The following is a 16,636-nucleotide window of genomic DNA, read 5'->3' as shown; positions in this document are numbered from 1 at the left end:
CACTTCGTCCACTAGTGTCCTTTTTCTGTTACTGGATCCTGTCTAGGATACCACGGTACATTTAGTCACAAAGTCTCCTTAGACTCCTCTGCTTTCTCAGCCATTTCTTGTTTCCCATGACCTTGAAATTTATGAAAAGTACTGGCCAAGTATTTTGTAGAATGTTCCTTGATTTGGGGTTGTCTGATATCTTCCTCGTGGCTAGACCAAGGTTATGGGTTTTGGGGAAGAACAATCATGGATATGAATGCTCTTCTTGTATCATATTTGAGGTACATGATATTAATGCGACTTTACCACTGGTAATATTAACCACCATCACTTGTTTAAGTGGTATTTGTAGGATTTATTTACTGTAAAGTTACTCTTTTTTTTCTTTCTATACTCTGTTCGTTTGGACACATGACACTTAACAGCGAGAGGAGAATCAAACTCCATCTCTGTTTATACTATTTGGAATTATTCTGCAGGGACATTTGTCTCTTATCCTCACTTTATTTATTTTTTTATATCAAGATGGACTCATGAATATTTGTCTAATGCTTTAGGTCATAATGTAATACCATATTATTATTATTTTTTTAATCAAATTGTTCTAGATTTGGCCATGGGGAACTCAGTTATTTCATGTGCCACTTTGATATATCTTCATCCCACTTCCTTGCTTTCCAGCACTACAAGGTGCTCCAGGGTTATCTTGTATACTTTCTGTCCTAGAATTGGAATCAGATATTTCTCCAAGGATCCCTTGTTCTGTACATTGGAAGATGGTATTATAAATCAAGATCGAGGTAGTGGTGGTGCTCATTACTACAGGGGTATCATGGGTCCCAAGGCCTCTCAGTGAAGAGAGCTATGAAATATTTATCAGTATAATAACCCATATATACACACATTTCTATAATTATTTCAGCATTTATCCATCTTTATATATATTATACTAAACTAATTGTGCATTAACACTGATATCTCCCAACTCTAATTCAGAACCACAGAGTTCATCTGGCCTTCCCTCCCTGCTTATCTATAATTTCCCTCTCTGACAGTAAGAAACCTAGTTCCCACCATCCATTTACTTGCTTATTCAACATGAGATATGTATGTAAGGTTGGTGGAGAATTATTACTTACACTGAATCCTCATGAGAAACAAATTTGCCAACTGGAGTACAGTTTTTCTGTACAGGATTTTTTTAAGAGTGAGAGAGAGTATGAGCAGGGGAGAAAAGTAAGGAAGAGGGGGGAAAAAGAGAGAATTAAGCAGGCTCCATGCTTATTATGGAGCCCAACACAGGGCTTGATACCATGACCTTGGGATCATGACCTGAGCCGAAATCAAGTCAGACTTTGAACCGACTGAACCACCCAGGCGCCCCTTATGTGCAGTTCCTTTTGTCTTTAGTTTTGATAAAGTTATTTAGCCAGCTTTTTTTCTCCCACCTGCTTCAGTGAAGTTATGTCTTAAATTTGTAATTGAGTTAGATTCATTTGTCATAGTGTGTATTACATTCTGAGATTTCCTGACATCCTGGTAAGGATTAAAGTTTACTCTTTGTGATGTACAATTCTATTAATTTTAACAAATGTGTTGAATCATAGGTCTATCACTCCAGTACCATACAGAGTAGTTCCATCACATATATATATTTCCAGGAGAGGAAACTACTAAGAGAAAGCATATGCAAAAATAATAATAACTTTCCCCGAAAATATTTGGTTCTATATGATGATATTAAAGTAAGTGTATTCCCATATGACTAAAAAAATTTTAAAAAAATTACAGGTACCCTTACTTACCAAGAATTTATAATTGTAAGCTTTTTAAAAAATATTTATGAGTGTGACTATCAATTATCATTTATTAGTCTTAAGTGGGTAACACCTAAGACCCGAATCTTTTCTCTTACTTAGAGAGCAATTCACTGTAGAAAAGAAAGGTTTCTTTATTTGACTGAAGATCTTATGATTATATCTCATGGGTCTCAGTCCTTCACAGTGTTGGTCATACCTGTCAGCTGACGAAGAGAGTTTCTAGAATATCTGGGTTGTCATAGCTTTTTATCAGAATAATCAAAAGAACCAATCATGCAGACTTGGCTGTTATTTGACTTTGATTCTAGACAGAGATTCATGAGCAATAACCTTTTCAGCTAATGTCATCATCCTGATCAATGTGTAGCAGAGGCTAGAAGTGCTTACCCTACGCCATTTACTGTTTTTATATTTTGTATTTTAGATTTTGTTTTTCTTTGGTTCATCATTGTTGTTGTTTCATTTGTTCTCCTCAGTGTCCTACAATTTAATTTCGGGGGTTTGAGTTGCTAACATGGCTGCGATATAGCTGGCAGAAGTCCAAAGTGAGACTATGGACACCTATATAGATGAAAGGATGTTCTAATTCTCCATAGAACACAGCTTGAGATTAGTATACTAAGCTCCTTGTGAACCTGGTCTGTCATACATCCATCTCTGAACTTTCACCATCCAGTAGAGAAATCCATAAGGCTCTGAAAACTACATATAAAAATCTAAACCTATCACCTTACTGTTGAAGAGACTGAAGTCAAAGCAAATTAAGATAGTGAAGTTCATAGAAGTTGATCACAGGATGGCTAAGATCCAGTCTACTGTAACTTTATTGCATTTTGCTTTTGGCTCAGGACATCGTGGAGTGAGACGTGCTGAAATTCGCTGTTGGACTAACAGAATTCACCCCAAATTTTTTGGCCTGCCATTTAGCAATTAGGCTCCATTATATATTTTTTTCACGTCTATTCTTTTCCACACCTGTCTTTTTAAGGAATGTATGCCAGGAGACTTCTTTTTAAGAGTATAGTTTGGCATCTGTCACAACTTTATGTGGTTAAATTCTGTGCATAATTAGGAGACAATTATAATACTTCATAAAGGCCATGAGGGCTTACATAGAACTGTCCTATAGAAATTCCATATTGGAATGAAAATAATTGGTATTGAAAATTTAAATTTAAAGGTGCAGTTTTGCCTGCTTATTTGATAGAATTGTTAGCTTTGCCTGCCACCTCATGGAAGACTGGTAGTGATATTATATTGCTCTCTTCTATACATCAATAGGACCAGGATTTGCATAAATTAAAATTATATCAATTACTTCTTTTTTCTAGGACTTACTTTACCTGCTTGGTTTTCACCTATAATCATAACTTTATTTTTCAAATAAATTATTTGAGTCCCTATTATCTATCTATGTATCTATCATCTATCTTACTCAAATCCAACCTCTTTAGAGGACTTCCTCCAAATGGCAAATTGTTTAAGTAATCTGGAGACTTACTCAGTCCAGAGCAGGTGGGGGTGGATGCACCCATTACAATTCCAAAAGAGAAACAGAAACACTGGGGGTCGGGGGGAGAGTGATACACAAGTTAACACGTGACTTATATAATAGAGACCTCATAGTGTGTAATTGTGGGAGCTGGTTAAGTAGCCTTCATAACGTTTTTGTCTGGTTCAGGTGATGGAGCTTAAAGTCAGTACAGCATTCCGGAAGAAGAGATGGATGTGAAGTGGAGGGAAGCAAGGATAGACTGGAATCCAAGCAGAGTAGCTGGAAATCACAAGGACAGACTGGAACCCGTGTATTGATCCTTCACTGTCTCCAAACCTCCAACTTGGATGAGTGAATGCCCTGCAGAAGTGGGCACTCTTCATTGTGGAACTGATGAAGCTAAAGGAAGATACAAGGGAGGCTGGTATAGCTGTGGGCCCTGCAGCTGCCTCATGGTAAGGTAAGCCAGCAGATCAGTGACAATGTGCACCTACCTCTACTTTCTGAGCATAAAAAATATATATAACTACTACTTTACCTTTGCCTTCCAAATCTCTCTTCAAATGTCTCATGTAGCACAAAAATCTCCAAATGATGCAGGGAACTCTGAAGAAAGTTTCAGTTCCCAGTACCAGGCTCCCCTGCACCCATCTCCCCCCACCCTGCACCCCCCCCCCACCAGTACTCTCTTCCCACACCCCCCTCCCCGCACCTCCTCACCGCTCCCACCCACAGATCTGCTTCCAACAGGAAGTGAAAAAAAAAAACCAACCCTGGATAATTAATCTGCTCTTGCCATTGTTCTCACTGCCACTCAAGGTCACTAGAAACTCCAAGTGTTTTTCAATATTTTGTTGATGTTGTTGCTAGTATTAATCCTACCCAATTGTGCAGGGTTTGCCCCAAATATATAAACTAGTTTATAATTTTGTTTCTTTATATCCTGTTTTAAACCACAGTGCTTAGTTCAGACTCGTTAGGTTCTTTGAGGACTTTTAAGGTTCTTTCCTTACAGCAGAGCTTAGTAGGGGCTGCCCCAGCTTCCCAGATCCCAAGGCAGTTGTTCCTGACTTTGAATCTCAGTGAACAGGAATTTTGGCCAAGTTACTTTCCATTCCAAAGTCTAATTTCATTATGTAAATGTCTCAACCTATTCTCAAGGGGCCAGAGATAATATCCACTTTAAGGAGTATTATCAAAGGAAAGAAGGAGTGTTGGGGGTAACTTACACAAATTACTGGTGTAAAACAAAAATGAATATTATTATTGAACAGTAATTGAACATCCAGCACCCAAAATTTACATTAAATAAGGCTTAAAACAAAATATTTTTAAAAGCAATGTAACCTCGTACAAGCAGGTGAAGAGAATTTTTAGCAATTCATGGATGTCTAATGGGATTTTTCTTCCAATGGTATCAAACGGTTTATATCTGTAAGGATAAACTCTTTTTTGCAACATTAAGTTGCTCTTAAAGTCAGTTCAAATATATATTCTCAAATATTAGGAATCCGTATATTTCTGGCTGGTATCTTACAAATGGTTGTCCCAAGAGGATTTCCTGGAAGGCAATCCTGTGGGAGTTCTCAGCCCTGTAACTTCAAGAGAATTGAGAGTGCAGAGTAAACAATGCCATGTGATTAAGTTTAATTTTTACCAACCTTTGTCTGCTCAAATTAATCAATATTAACATAGGGATTCAGAAAATGTTAATAACTCCAAATGTTTATTCCAGAAGCATGAATTATCTTGTTAGGAATTTACCTATGCACCTTTTCTCCCCTTGTCCTTTTCTGTGACAGAGTCTGTGTGTGTGTGTGCATGGGTGTTTGTGTATGGCCAAGTGTCTGCATTCAAGGAACAGGACCATGGTTTGCTTTATTTTACTTTACTTCCAAAGAATAAACACATTTCTGAAATTTTCAGTTCAACTGAAGAAATTAACCTTAAACTGATAAATATGAAAAAAAAGGTGATAGTTTTCAGAGTGTCAGAAATAAGAGGACAGATTCAATAAAGCTATTAATTATTTTTAACTAGAAATAAGAAGAAAGATTCAATAAAGCTATTAATTATTTTTAACCATTATTAGGAACCTTTAAAAGTCAGTTATAAGAGATTACCCATAAGAAAACATAGGAAAAGAGGCAAAAAAAAAAAAAAAACTTACGTATTTTCTTATGCAGAGATATAATGGGTAAAGAGGGAGGAGTAAAGAAACCAAGTGAGAGGAAAGGAATGGAGGAGGAAGAATGTAAAGAGATAGAAGAGAAAGTTTTTATTATGGAAAATAGAAGACAAGAGGAAAATTTATTAGTTGAACTCAATTTTAAACTTAAAGTCTAGCCTACGGAGACACTATCTAGCTGGAGCAGGCATGAGGCCTTCAGGATGGCAGGCACTGCACATGGTCTTGGTTCTCTTCCTCCTCAGATGAATTGGAGCTACTGGAAGACGTATCCGACTCTGCATCCATGACTTCAGCTCCAGGAGCTCCCCAGTGCTGGTGAAGACCTCTCTGTGTCAGGTGACGCATCAGGAACCAAAGCATGTGGCTATCAAACAGGTCAGTGTGGTGCAGGCGATCTTCGTCTCGTTCTTGCTTGTTCCTCTTCATCGTATACTCTAAGCCGACCAGGTCATTGGTAGCTTTAGCTGTGGGTGCCCAGATCTTGGCATCATGATCTAGGCCACTGGTCGCCATCACAGGTAGGTGAGGATGGGGCTGAAGACAGTTTATGGTGCCTCCCCTGTCCCCTTCCATGAACTGAACAATCTGGCAGGATGATTTCTCCCAGAGGAAGATGTGGCCGCAATCACTGCCGCTCACCACAAACTCACTTCTGGGGCCATAGAAATTGACACCTTTGATTGTGGCATTATTTCTGTGCCCCTTGTATCTCTTAGCATACTGGGCTCCGTCTCCTTCAGAGGAGTTGAAGAGATAAATATCTTCATCATTATAACTGGCCAGGAGCTCTGTGCCATCGTGGCTGTACACCAGGCAGGTGATGCTTACTTTGGAATCACAGCTGACTAGGTGATGAGGACAGAATTTCTTGAGTACTCCATTGTTCTCGTTGTTGTCAATTTTCCTCTGGTCATAAATTCTTACAAACTGATCTCTTCCACCCACTGCAAACTGGTAAGTATTGGCAGGATTCACGTATATTGTATACAGCCCCACTCTCTTCTCCCTCTCCTTGGTTACCACCACTCTGGAAGCCGGGCGGTCTTGTCTGAGGTCAATGGCAAAAACAACCGCGTCTTCGCCTGAACTGAGGAACTCAAAAGGGGAGTCTGGCACCAGGGCCAACTTGTGGGAGGCTCCCCTGTGCTGGGCCACACGCTTAGTATTCTTGCAGTGTGGTATGGCAGATAGCTCCGCTATGCGTATCTGCCCGTCACGGCCACACATGGCCAGTGTGGAATCACCGCAATTGGGTAGGAACTTGGCTTGAAAGACATTATTTTTGTGGCCACTCGCAAACCCGAGTATTGGCTGCTCACGCACCCAATCCCACACTATCACTCTCAGATCATCGCTGCTACTGGCCAGCCAGGTGCCACGCTGGTTAAAGTGCACCGTATTGACACAACCGTTATGGCCTTGAAGCTGAGAGAGCAGGTGGAAACGCTGCACAAAGGCCCTTGCCCCACAGGCCTCATATACAAAGCGGGCACTGGAACCCAGCTGCCGCTGGCGGAGAGCAGAAAGGACTTGCCAGCGAGGGCGGGGCAAGGCAGAGGTTTCGGAGGACACCCAGTCCTCCAGGGCCCGATCCTCAGCGGATAAACACTGATCAGGGTGAGCTTCGGGGCACTGTACCTGGGGCCGTTCTCCTGCCGCTTCTTCCTCTCCCTGGTCCTCGTGTTCGTCCTCTCCTAGCGAACCCTCTTCTCCTGGGTCCGACTGGAGTAGGTTTTCCTCACAGATGAAGAATCGGTCGGAATCTACCGTGCTTTCCAAGTTGATGTCTTCACTTGAACTCTCTGCACCAGTGCCTTGACTTTCTGGGCTGGGGACGCCACCATCTCCGGTCATATTCAAGCTCAGCGCAGGGTCGGAAGATGTCTCCCCGCTGGCGTCTACCTCAGACCGCTCCTCGGGGCTACTGAGCAGGCCTCTCTCTGAGTCTTGCAGGCCATCTGTGCAGCCCCCGTTATCAGACATCTTCAAAGATGATGACTGCAGCCGGTCTGGAGCGGTTGAAAGTCCCAAAAGTCCGAGGAAGGGAGCAGGGCTGCCCCGGGGCGGGCCAGAGAAAAGTCTCGAGGGCTCGGGCGGAGATGCCAACGCCGCCACCGCCGCAGGCCAAAGTGGGAGGGGGCGATTACCCTGCTGAAGCCTTTGGAAGTATGGGAGCTGACGAGGTTCAGAAGACACTTCATAGTGTCTAATATCGCGGTATCTCAGGACTGCTCAGCCTTTTCCGGACCTTCAGCCCCAACCCCACAGCTGTCTCGCCCAGTACGTTCTGTTCTTTTGAAGACGGAAACATGTTGCACTTTGAAAAACATTCTTAGAGAATTATCAGCAAAAATGATAAACCTTAGGCAGAACAGTTACTCTAAGACTCTCAGTGCTTTGCTTGAAGAGAACGTACAGTATGAAATGAAGAAATAGACAAACACAGTCAAAGATTGCCAAGGTCCGCACGGCTGGTCAGTTTATGACGTACACAAAATATCTCCAGCAAATCAAACAGCTTTACGGAAAACTTGACAGCTCTAATTGGTAGAAATGGCATAAATAAAATAAACGTTGCCTAGTTGATTGCATTTTAGAGTTAAAAATACTTTTTAGTATGGGTAGATCCCAAATACCGCATTGGACATACATCTACCAAAAGATACTCATTGTTTTTTTTATCTGAAATGCAAGTTTAACTGTGTCCTGTATTTTTATTTGTCACATCTGGCAGGCTTTCTTAGTGAGAAGAGTAATTTAGTCCAACAATGTAATCAAGGCCGAAATCAACTGGTTAATTTAAAGTAGACATTGAAATGAGTAACGGCTTCGCCACTGTGAGACAGAAGCACAAGTTTTTTCTTTTTTCACCAGAGACTGTATATATTTATTTTGAGTTAATTCGATCTAGGATAGTTAGGGAATATCAACACAATTTAATGAAAGAAAAAAAATATTTTGTGATGTCAGAACTATCAAAATATTTTAAATGTCTCCTCAAATATTTCAGAGACTTCTTAGGGGGCTTTTAGGAAAAGAAAACAGCTCCTCAGAGACAGTTAATTGGCAAGGCCGTGTTAAGTTCAGAGCCTCTCCAAGTGAATTATCTAAGGTAATGTCAGTAAATTTTCAAAGGGCTACAGTAAACTGCTGACTAAGAATGCCGGAATGAGGAAAACAAGATTTCCCTCAGAGTAATTGCAAGATCAATGCAAAATTGATTAAACATAGAAGTATAAAGTCTCCTAAAGAAAGAGAATGGTTCCAAGGTGGTAGTAATGGAAAGACACATAAAAGAATATTCAGAGCAGTTTGTAAAGAGTAGCACAACAACCAGGAAGCCACCCAAAAGCCCATCAAGAGAAACATGCATAAATAAATAGGCATATATTCCTATTAATGGTATAATTTACAAAGGTGAAGATTAATGAATAAATACATCATCATGGATGAATCTTAGAATGATGAGTGGACACACAAGTGAAAGAATAGTCAATAATTTCATTTTTGTGCAGATCTATAAAGATCTTCTATTTTAAAAGGCAAGAAAATAATTGACTCAAACTTCAGGATAAATATTACCTTTACAGGAGAGGAAGAAGTTAAAATCTGGTAGAGAGGGAACTTCAAAAATTCTTGGTAATATTTATGGCTTGTTGTTATTCCTTTTATTATTTATTGCCTGGCATATACATTTATATATCCTTTTCTAAGTTTGATGTATTGCATAGGAGGTTTTTGGTTTTTTTTTAAGAGATAATGTTCATTAAGAAGGTCTCTTGCCTGACCAGGGGGCACAAAAACAGGAAAACTAGAGCATCAAACCCTAGTATTCCCATCCTGGCATTATCCATGGGAGGAATCTTTATTAATTGGTCTAGGAAATGTCTTTGTCCCATTATAAGGAACAGTTCAAGTGTTAGAGGTCGAATCAGGTTGTTTTAGCCTGATGCTATTGTATTAATCTGACTTTTTTTTTCTACATGCTCATTAAGCAAACTTTGACTATGAATTGGCTTTCCATTTAAGCTTTCTTTTAAGTTTGCTTTTAATTTAATTAATCCATTTAGTTTATTTTCACTCCCATTGATTCACCAAAAATCTATTAGAACTTCTATGCACAATGTAATGTTCTGGGTCCTGTTATTACAAGGGCTGAATAAAAGGGGTAATCCCTTCACTCATGGAGTGTGTAATATAGTGGGAAAAAGTGACAATAGACAAGTCAATACATACATACATCATATGAGGCCGTGATGAATATTATGGACAGACATAAAGGTGTGTAAGTAGATATAGACTGCAAGTTGTTATTTTAGTTAGTGTGTTCAGGGAAAGTCCTTTTTTTTTTTTAATGGGATGACATTTAAGTAGAAGGCTGGATGAAAAGAGAAATGGAGCATGCAAATATCTAAGATAATAACGTTCTCTGTAGAATGACATCGAGTACAAATGCTTTAAGATAGTAGCACAAAAATAAATAAAGTAGCAAAATATGAATGTTCATGGAACCTCAAGGAGGCCACTGTGACTGAAACAATATAAGTAAGTAAGCATTAGGGACAGTGTCAGCAATGGGACAAAAAGAAGCAAAGGCCAACTGAACAGAGCTTTGTTGTTTGTCATAAGGAATTTTAATATTTATTTTATTCTGTGTGTGTACTGGAAACTGTTTAGAAGCTCGTGAGCAGGGTAATGGCATTATCTTACTTACTTTTTAAAAAGATGGTACTGGTTGCTGTCAAAATACAATGGTGTGGGAAGAGAGAGCAGAAGTACCCAACTGTTGCTGTAATGCAGGTGAGAAATTAAGGTGGCTTAAACCAGGGTGTGGATAGTGCAGGTGGTGAAAATTGGTTAGCTTTGGAATATACTTTGAAAATGGAAATTATAGCATTTATTGATGAGTTGAATGTGAGCGTGAGGTAGAGTAATCAGGCTACTGGCAAGAAACACATATCATTTGGACAATCTGAAGCAGTTCAATAAGCGGGATTTTTACAAAAGTGAGAGAAGGCTGTTGGGAAATCATAAGGGAAAGATCAGGACCTCAGGACTATTGTGAACAGGGAGATATTATACCTGTAAGGCCTAAAGGTAGGGAGGAGAAAGAGCAGTTATCAAAAACCTGAGACAGAGAGAGCAGTGTGGAAAGTGTGACCTGATGGGAGCTGTCATTAGTAATCCCTCAGTGAACCCATAAGGAGGGAGCCAGGGAAACAAATTCTGCAGATTTATTCTCCTCCTACTCTCCTGCTTGTATTTCCTACCGAGTCTTATGGAGAAGGTAGGACTTTGTCTCCTGTAGCTTTACTGAATTTATTAGTTTTAACAGTGTATGTGTGCATGTGTGTCTGTGAGTGTGTGTGTGTGTGTGTGTGCGTGTGAGTGAGAGAGAGAGAGAGAGGGAGAGAGGGGGAGGGAGAGTGTGTACATGTGGAGTCTTTAGAATTTTCCATTTATTAAATCATATCATCTACAAACAGATAATTTTACTTTTTCCTATCCAATTTTGATGCCTTTTATTTATTTTTTTCCTGCCTAATTTCTCTAAGAGGTCAAGTCTTATGTAGAATACAAGTATCTAAAGCATGCATCCTTGCCTTTTTCCTCATCTTAGAGGGAAATCTTCCAAGTTTTCATCATTGAGTATGGTGTTAGCTGTGGGCCTTTCATATATGGCCTTTATTATGTTGAGGCCAATTTCTTCTATGCCTAGTTTGTTAAAAGTGTTTTTGTCATGAAAGGGTATTGAATTTTATCAAAAAGTTTTTGCATCTATTGTGATGATCATGTGATTTTTTTATCCTTCATTCTGTTAATGTGATGTATCACATTGAATTTGTTGATGTTGAACCATTCTTGCATTCCAGGGATAAATCCCAGATGATCAATATTTATGTGCTATTGAATTTGGTTTCCTAGTTCTTTGTAGAAGATTTTTGCATCCATCTTCATGCAGAATAGGAATTTTGGCCTACCGTGTTCTTCTACTGTATTTGTCTGGATTTGGTATCAGGGTAACTAACAATGAACTATTTAAAAAGGAAATTAAGAAAATAATCCCATTTACATTAGCAGCAAAAAGAACAAAATACTTAATAATAAATTTAACCAAGAAAGTAAAGGACTTGTACAATGAAGACTACAAAACATTGGTAAAATAAATTAAAGACACAAATAAATGGAAAGACATCCCATGTCAATAGATTGAAATATTTAATATTGTTAAAATATCTGTACTACTTAAAGAGATCTATAGATTCAATGAAATCCCTATCAAAATTCCAGCAGTCAATTTTTTCCTGAAATGGAAAAGCCAAACCTCAAATTCATATGGAAATGCAATGGGAAGTTCTAGAGATCTGGTGTACAACATTGGATCTACAGTTAACAAAGCTGTATAGGGCACTTAAAATTTTGTCAAGAGAGTATATCTTATATTAGGTGTTCTTACTAAAAAAACCCCCACATAAATAAAATATTTGTTTAATTAAAACATTTTTTTTAAAAAGGGGACAAGAACAAATCTGGATGGGCAAATGTAAACTATCCAGTTTCTGGAGGGTACATAAGAGTCAGCGATAACTCCCAAGTGTTTACTAGGAACAATAAGTGAATGGTGGTGAAATTGAACTGAAATGAGGGCTAGAGAGATGGGAATAGATGAATCAAGAGTTTTGTTTTATTTATGACAAATATAAAAATACCCAATAAACATTGAGAAAAAAAATGAGTTGACAATTGGATACAGATGTCTGAAGTTTACAGGAGAGATTATAAATATAGAAACAAAGTTGGAAGTCATTAGCCACTGGGAATAAAGGAAATCACCTAGGGAGTGAGTAGACAGAGAAAAGAGCAAAGATCAGAGGATTGGGCACTGGAATATTTATTTTAGGAAGAAGAAGAGAATCCAACCATATGGAGCCAAAGACGTGAATAGTTTTGCAGGAGGAAACTTGAAAATATGAAGAAAGTGTAGAAACTATTTCACAAGGGAGGGAGTGATCGACTGTGACAGATTAAGATAAGGCCTAAGAAGTAACCATCGGTTTTGGTAACAGGGTGGTGACAGTAACTTGTTAGAACTGATTTATAACATTTGTGAGAACAAATGCTTGACCCGGGAAGTCTGGGGAGAGAAAGGAGAGGGAAGAAGTGAAGACAGTGGGTAGCGACAACTCTTAACAGGAGTTTTGTTGCGTAGAGGAGAAAAGAACTGGAGTGATAACTCCAAGGTGGAGTGGAGTCAAGAGAATTTTTTCTAAACCTTACTTATCACAGAATGTTATATGCTAGTAACAGTGACTTAGTAGTAGGGTGAAAACTGCTAATGCAGGGGAGATGGGAGAATTTTCGGGAGGGAGGTCTTGAATCGGAGAGAAGGAGTAGGATTCAATGTACAGGTAGAAGAAATTGTAACAGGAGGAGAGACAAAATATTTAGGACAGAGACAAGTGGGTTGTTAGATTTCGTGGTGGAAGAATGTGCATATGCTCTTCTAATTGCTGCTGTTCTCCCAGCGAATAAGGAAAGAAGGGTGTCAGCTATGAATGAGGAAGATTAAAGCTGTGCTGATCTTTAAGGCAGAAGGTGTGCAATAGTCAACTCCAAGAATGGGAGAGTGTCCAGCAGAGGAATAAAGAATTGTTCCCTGTAAACAGAGTGGGTTCACCTGTGGTTTTATACTGTAAAGGTAAAATGAGACAGCATAGTTATTTGTTTTTCTCTATTTCAGACAGTCGAGGAGTAGAGTAGGCAGATACTTGGATTCAAACTAAAATTTATGAATTCTTTTGCTAGTTGAGGATAAGGGAAAGTGAGGGGAAGTGCAAGGGAGCTTAGATTCTACATAATGAAATTATTATAATGAACCACAGAATTTCTTTAAAAAAAAGGGAAATAAGGACAAGGCAAGGGAAGATAAAGAGGACAAATTTGATATGGTCAGCAGACTGGAAGCCCCAGTGGAGCCAACTTTTGCTGTGATCAGCAAGTGTGTTCAACCAGAGAGGACTAGAGTTCACTTTTGCTTCAGTACCTTATGGCCTGTAAGTATATATGAAGCTTAGGAGGACAGGATGACCCAGAGCACTATAATCTGTGCTATTAAAGCAAAAGCAATTTGATTAAAAGATTAAAGTAACTCACTCTAAGACATGGCTGACTGATAAGCTTAATTTTCCCAGAAGCTATTTCCTAAATCTAAGAGGACTTCCTACTCTAGGAGAAATATTTTTTAGAAGAAACCTTCCAGAGTCATTTGAATACCCCAGGGCATTACTATAACCACTCTTACAGACCAGCAATATGGCAGAATCAATATGATTCTGAAAGTGGAAATCTAAGAGGAGCCTTTATCTGATTACCTCAGTGGGTTTGGGGATTCAAGAGACACTCATTTCTAAAATGCCATATTACCTCCCTCATGTAACGGGCTTGTCTCGTTTTCTATACTCATAGAAATAACGTCCCATCGAGGGACAGACTTGCAAACCAGTATCATGAAGTGAAGCGCATACTAAGATTAGTAGAAATGTTTCTGTGAAGATTTCATAAGGTATTGGCAAAATTTACATTTGCACGTGCTTCCTAGATTTTAGTAATACCTGTTCAAATGATTAGGAAGCCAAGAAACTTCAAGATGCTGTTTGGAATCAAGAGAGAAAAAAAATCCTATATCCTAGAAAAATCTCCATTATAAACAAATAATTAAAATAGCAAAATGTATATTAATGAAATTATTAACTGAGGGTCCTGTGAAAGTAGAATGACAAGAGAGACTGTTTGGAGGTAGACATAGGGCTTAGATGGGCTCCAGGAAAGATATTTGAGCATAACATTGAAGGAAGAACAACAGAGGAGTACACAGTCACCTAACATGAATTTTCTTCTGAGTCCTTCTGTATTCATGTCCAAGCTCCTCTGCCTCCTCCTACTTCTGCCTCCGTCACTTTTCTGTGTGGGATGCTGCAAGGTGGGAAGACACGGGAAGCAGTTGAAGATGAACACACGGTCTTTGACGAGGGAGAGGAGACATCATGATAGATTCAGGAAAATGGAAAAGCTTTGGTATGATTGGAGAACCGAGGAAGTGTAAGCAACAGTATGAGGCAAGGCCGGCGTAGAACTTGGAATGCTTTATTGTAGCAGTTAAACTTTTTGCCCTCAGGACCTCTTTGCATTCTTAAAAATTATTGAGAATCCCAAAGCACTTGTATTTATGTGATTTACATCTGATATTTGCCATTCTAGAAATGAAAGTTTAGAAATATTTAAATATCTATTACTTCTTTATTTAAAACAAGAATAACAAACTCATTACATACTAACATAAATAATATATTTTTATAAAAGATAATTAATTTTTCCCAAGGAAAACAAATTTAATGAGACAATTGGCATTGTTTCACAATATCATGTATTTTTTTATTGTCTGGCTTAATAAAAAACTTTTGGATTCTCCTTTGTACTTCTTCAAGCAATCTGTTGCAATTTTGCAATATCACAGTGTCTGGAAATCTCAACTGTACATTTGTGAAAGAATGAGGGCAACAAAGGTAAATAACAGTTTGGATTATCATGAACATAATTTTGACCTTTCAGACTTACTAAAAGGGTCTCAGGGACACACACACCCTCAAAAGCGTCCCCAAACACACTTTGAGAACTGCTACTTTCTCATTAAAACTTATGGGGAGCAGGCTGGATTCCATCTAGTAGGTGATGCATAGATACTTAAATAATTTAAGCAAGAATTGGATACGCACTTTATAATCATTAATCTCAGGGTGGGAAAAAAGTTGGACAGAGGCAAGTTTAAATGTTTGGAAACTAATTTAATTTGAACAGTCTCTCACATTCTATCTAGAAGACTGTTCGGCCAATATATATAATACCAGTCATAATTTTTTTATGTGTCTAGTTTCCTCTTATGAAGAGTAAGTTACTTGAAAGGAGGTACAGCTTTTGATTCTTTATAACTACAGCTTTTGGTAGAGTGTGCAGAATAGGCACCCAGTAAAGATTTGTTGAGAATAAATGAAAGAACTAAGTAAATGGTTATCAGTATATTGCAGATAAGTGCTGATCTAGTCTTGAACTTAAAGGCAGTGGAAACACAGGTTCAAGAGATGTTCTGAATGCACTGTTGACTGACTGAAATGCTGTTGACCTACTTACTGGACAAGGACTGTGAAAGAAAGAAAAGGAACACCAGGAATTTGGTCGTCTACCTTATGTGACCCCGATTCAGGGTAGATAGGAGAGATAGAAAGGGGTGAGGTTTGAAGGGGTGATTTCTGGTTTCATTTTGAATATGATAAATTTCAAATGCTTGTGGGATCTGAGCCTCTTCTAGGGCCTTAGGCGGTTTTAAAGTTACATAGTGTCTTTTCTAATTAAGCTGAGATCACAGTGTATTCTAATATTTGTTTTCAACGCCTTAATATTTTAGTATTTGTTTTTAATACTTTTGATGTCTTAGTGTTCATTTTTAATGTCTTAGTAGTTTAAATAATTAAACAGAATTCTTGGATTTTTGCTGTCCTAAATGTAAGGCTCTTTTAGTGGATGCCAGTTTACTGCCAACCAAATGCTATTAATTTGGCTGTTGCACAGTGGCTTGTTTTCAAATTCACTACTTCTAAATTCCATCCATAATGTGGGAAGTTGAATTACTTCCACCATTCTGAGGGAATCTGGTGAACCCGCTCTTAATGTGAATGTGTGGTAGAAAGTAGGAGATACAGCTTTTGACTTATTCACAGAAACTGACCAAATCTCCTGTCACATCCTCCCACTTTACAAGCCCCAACCAGAGTTGATGACAAATTCAGAATAATGCTTCTTGGCAAGCATGCATTTTTGCAATTCACAATTCATTAAATAGACATCATGTGATTGAAAATAAAGAAACATTATGCAAAGAATGTATTGTGACAACTTAAAATGACTTCAGAAGGTAACAAAACAGTCTGGCTCTCTTGCCTTCTTGCCCATGCTTTGGCCTTGATGCTCAGACATAGTGAGTAGCCTTGGGCTTCTTGTCAACATGCAGTAAGCATGCTTGCACAGTGATCAGGGCCTGCCTTCTGTAGAAGTGGTGGCCTTCCTTCTTGTTGGTGTTGGCTTTCA

The 16,636-nt window shown here is 38.7% G+C and overlaps 1 protein-coding gene across 1 annotated transcript; it reads right to left on the bottom strand.

The window, feature by feature from the left end:
• Positions 1-5,013: 5,013 nt before the first annotated feature.
• LOC102961773 (DDB1- and CUL4-associated factor 8-like) lies at positions 5,014-7,836 on the bottom strand. Its single transcript, XM_042975168.1, has one exon. It carries the CDS (start codon positions 7,478-7,480, stop codon positions 5,693-5,695), a length of 1,788 nt encoding a protein of 595 aa, XP_042831102.1. The 5' UTR covers positions 7,481-7,836; the 3' UTR covers positions 5,014-5,692.
• Positions 7,837-16,636: the final 8,800 nt, after the last annotated feature.

This window comes from Panthera tigris, chromosome X (assembly GCF_018350195.1).
Source record: "Panthera tigris isolate Pti1 chromosome X, P.tigris_Pti1_mat1.1, whole genome shotgun sequence".
NCBI lineage: Eukaryota > Metazoa > Chordata > Mammalia > Carnivora > Felidae > Panthera > Panthera tigris.
This window is presented reverse-complemented; position numbering and strand designations above follow the sequence as displayed.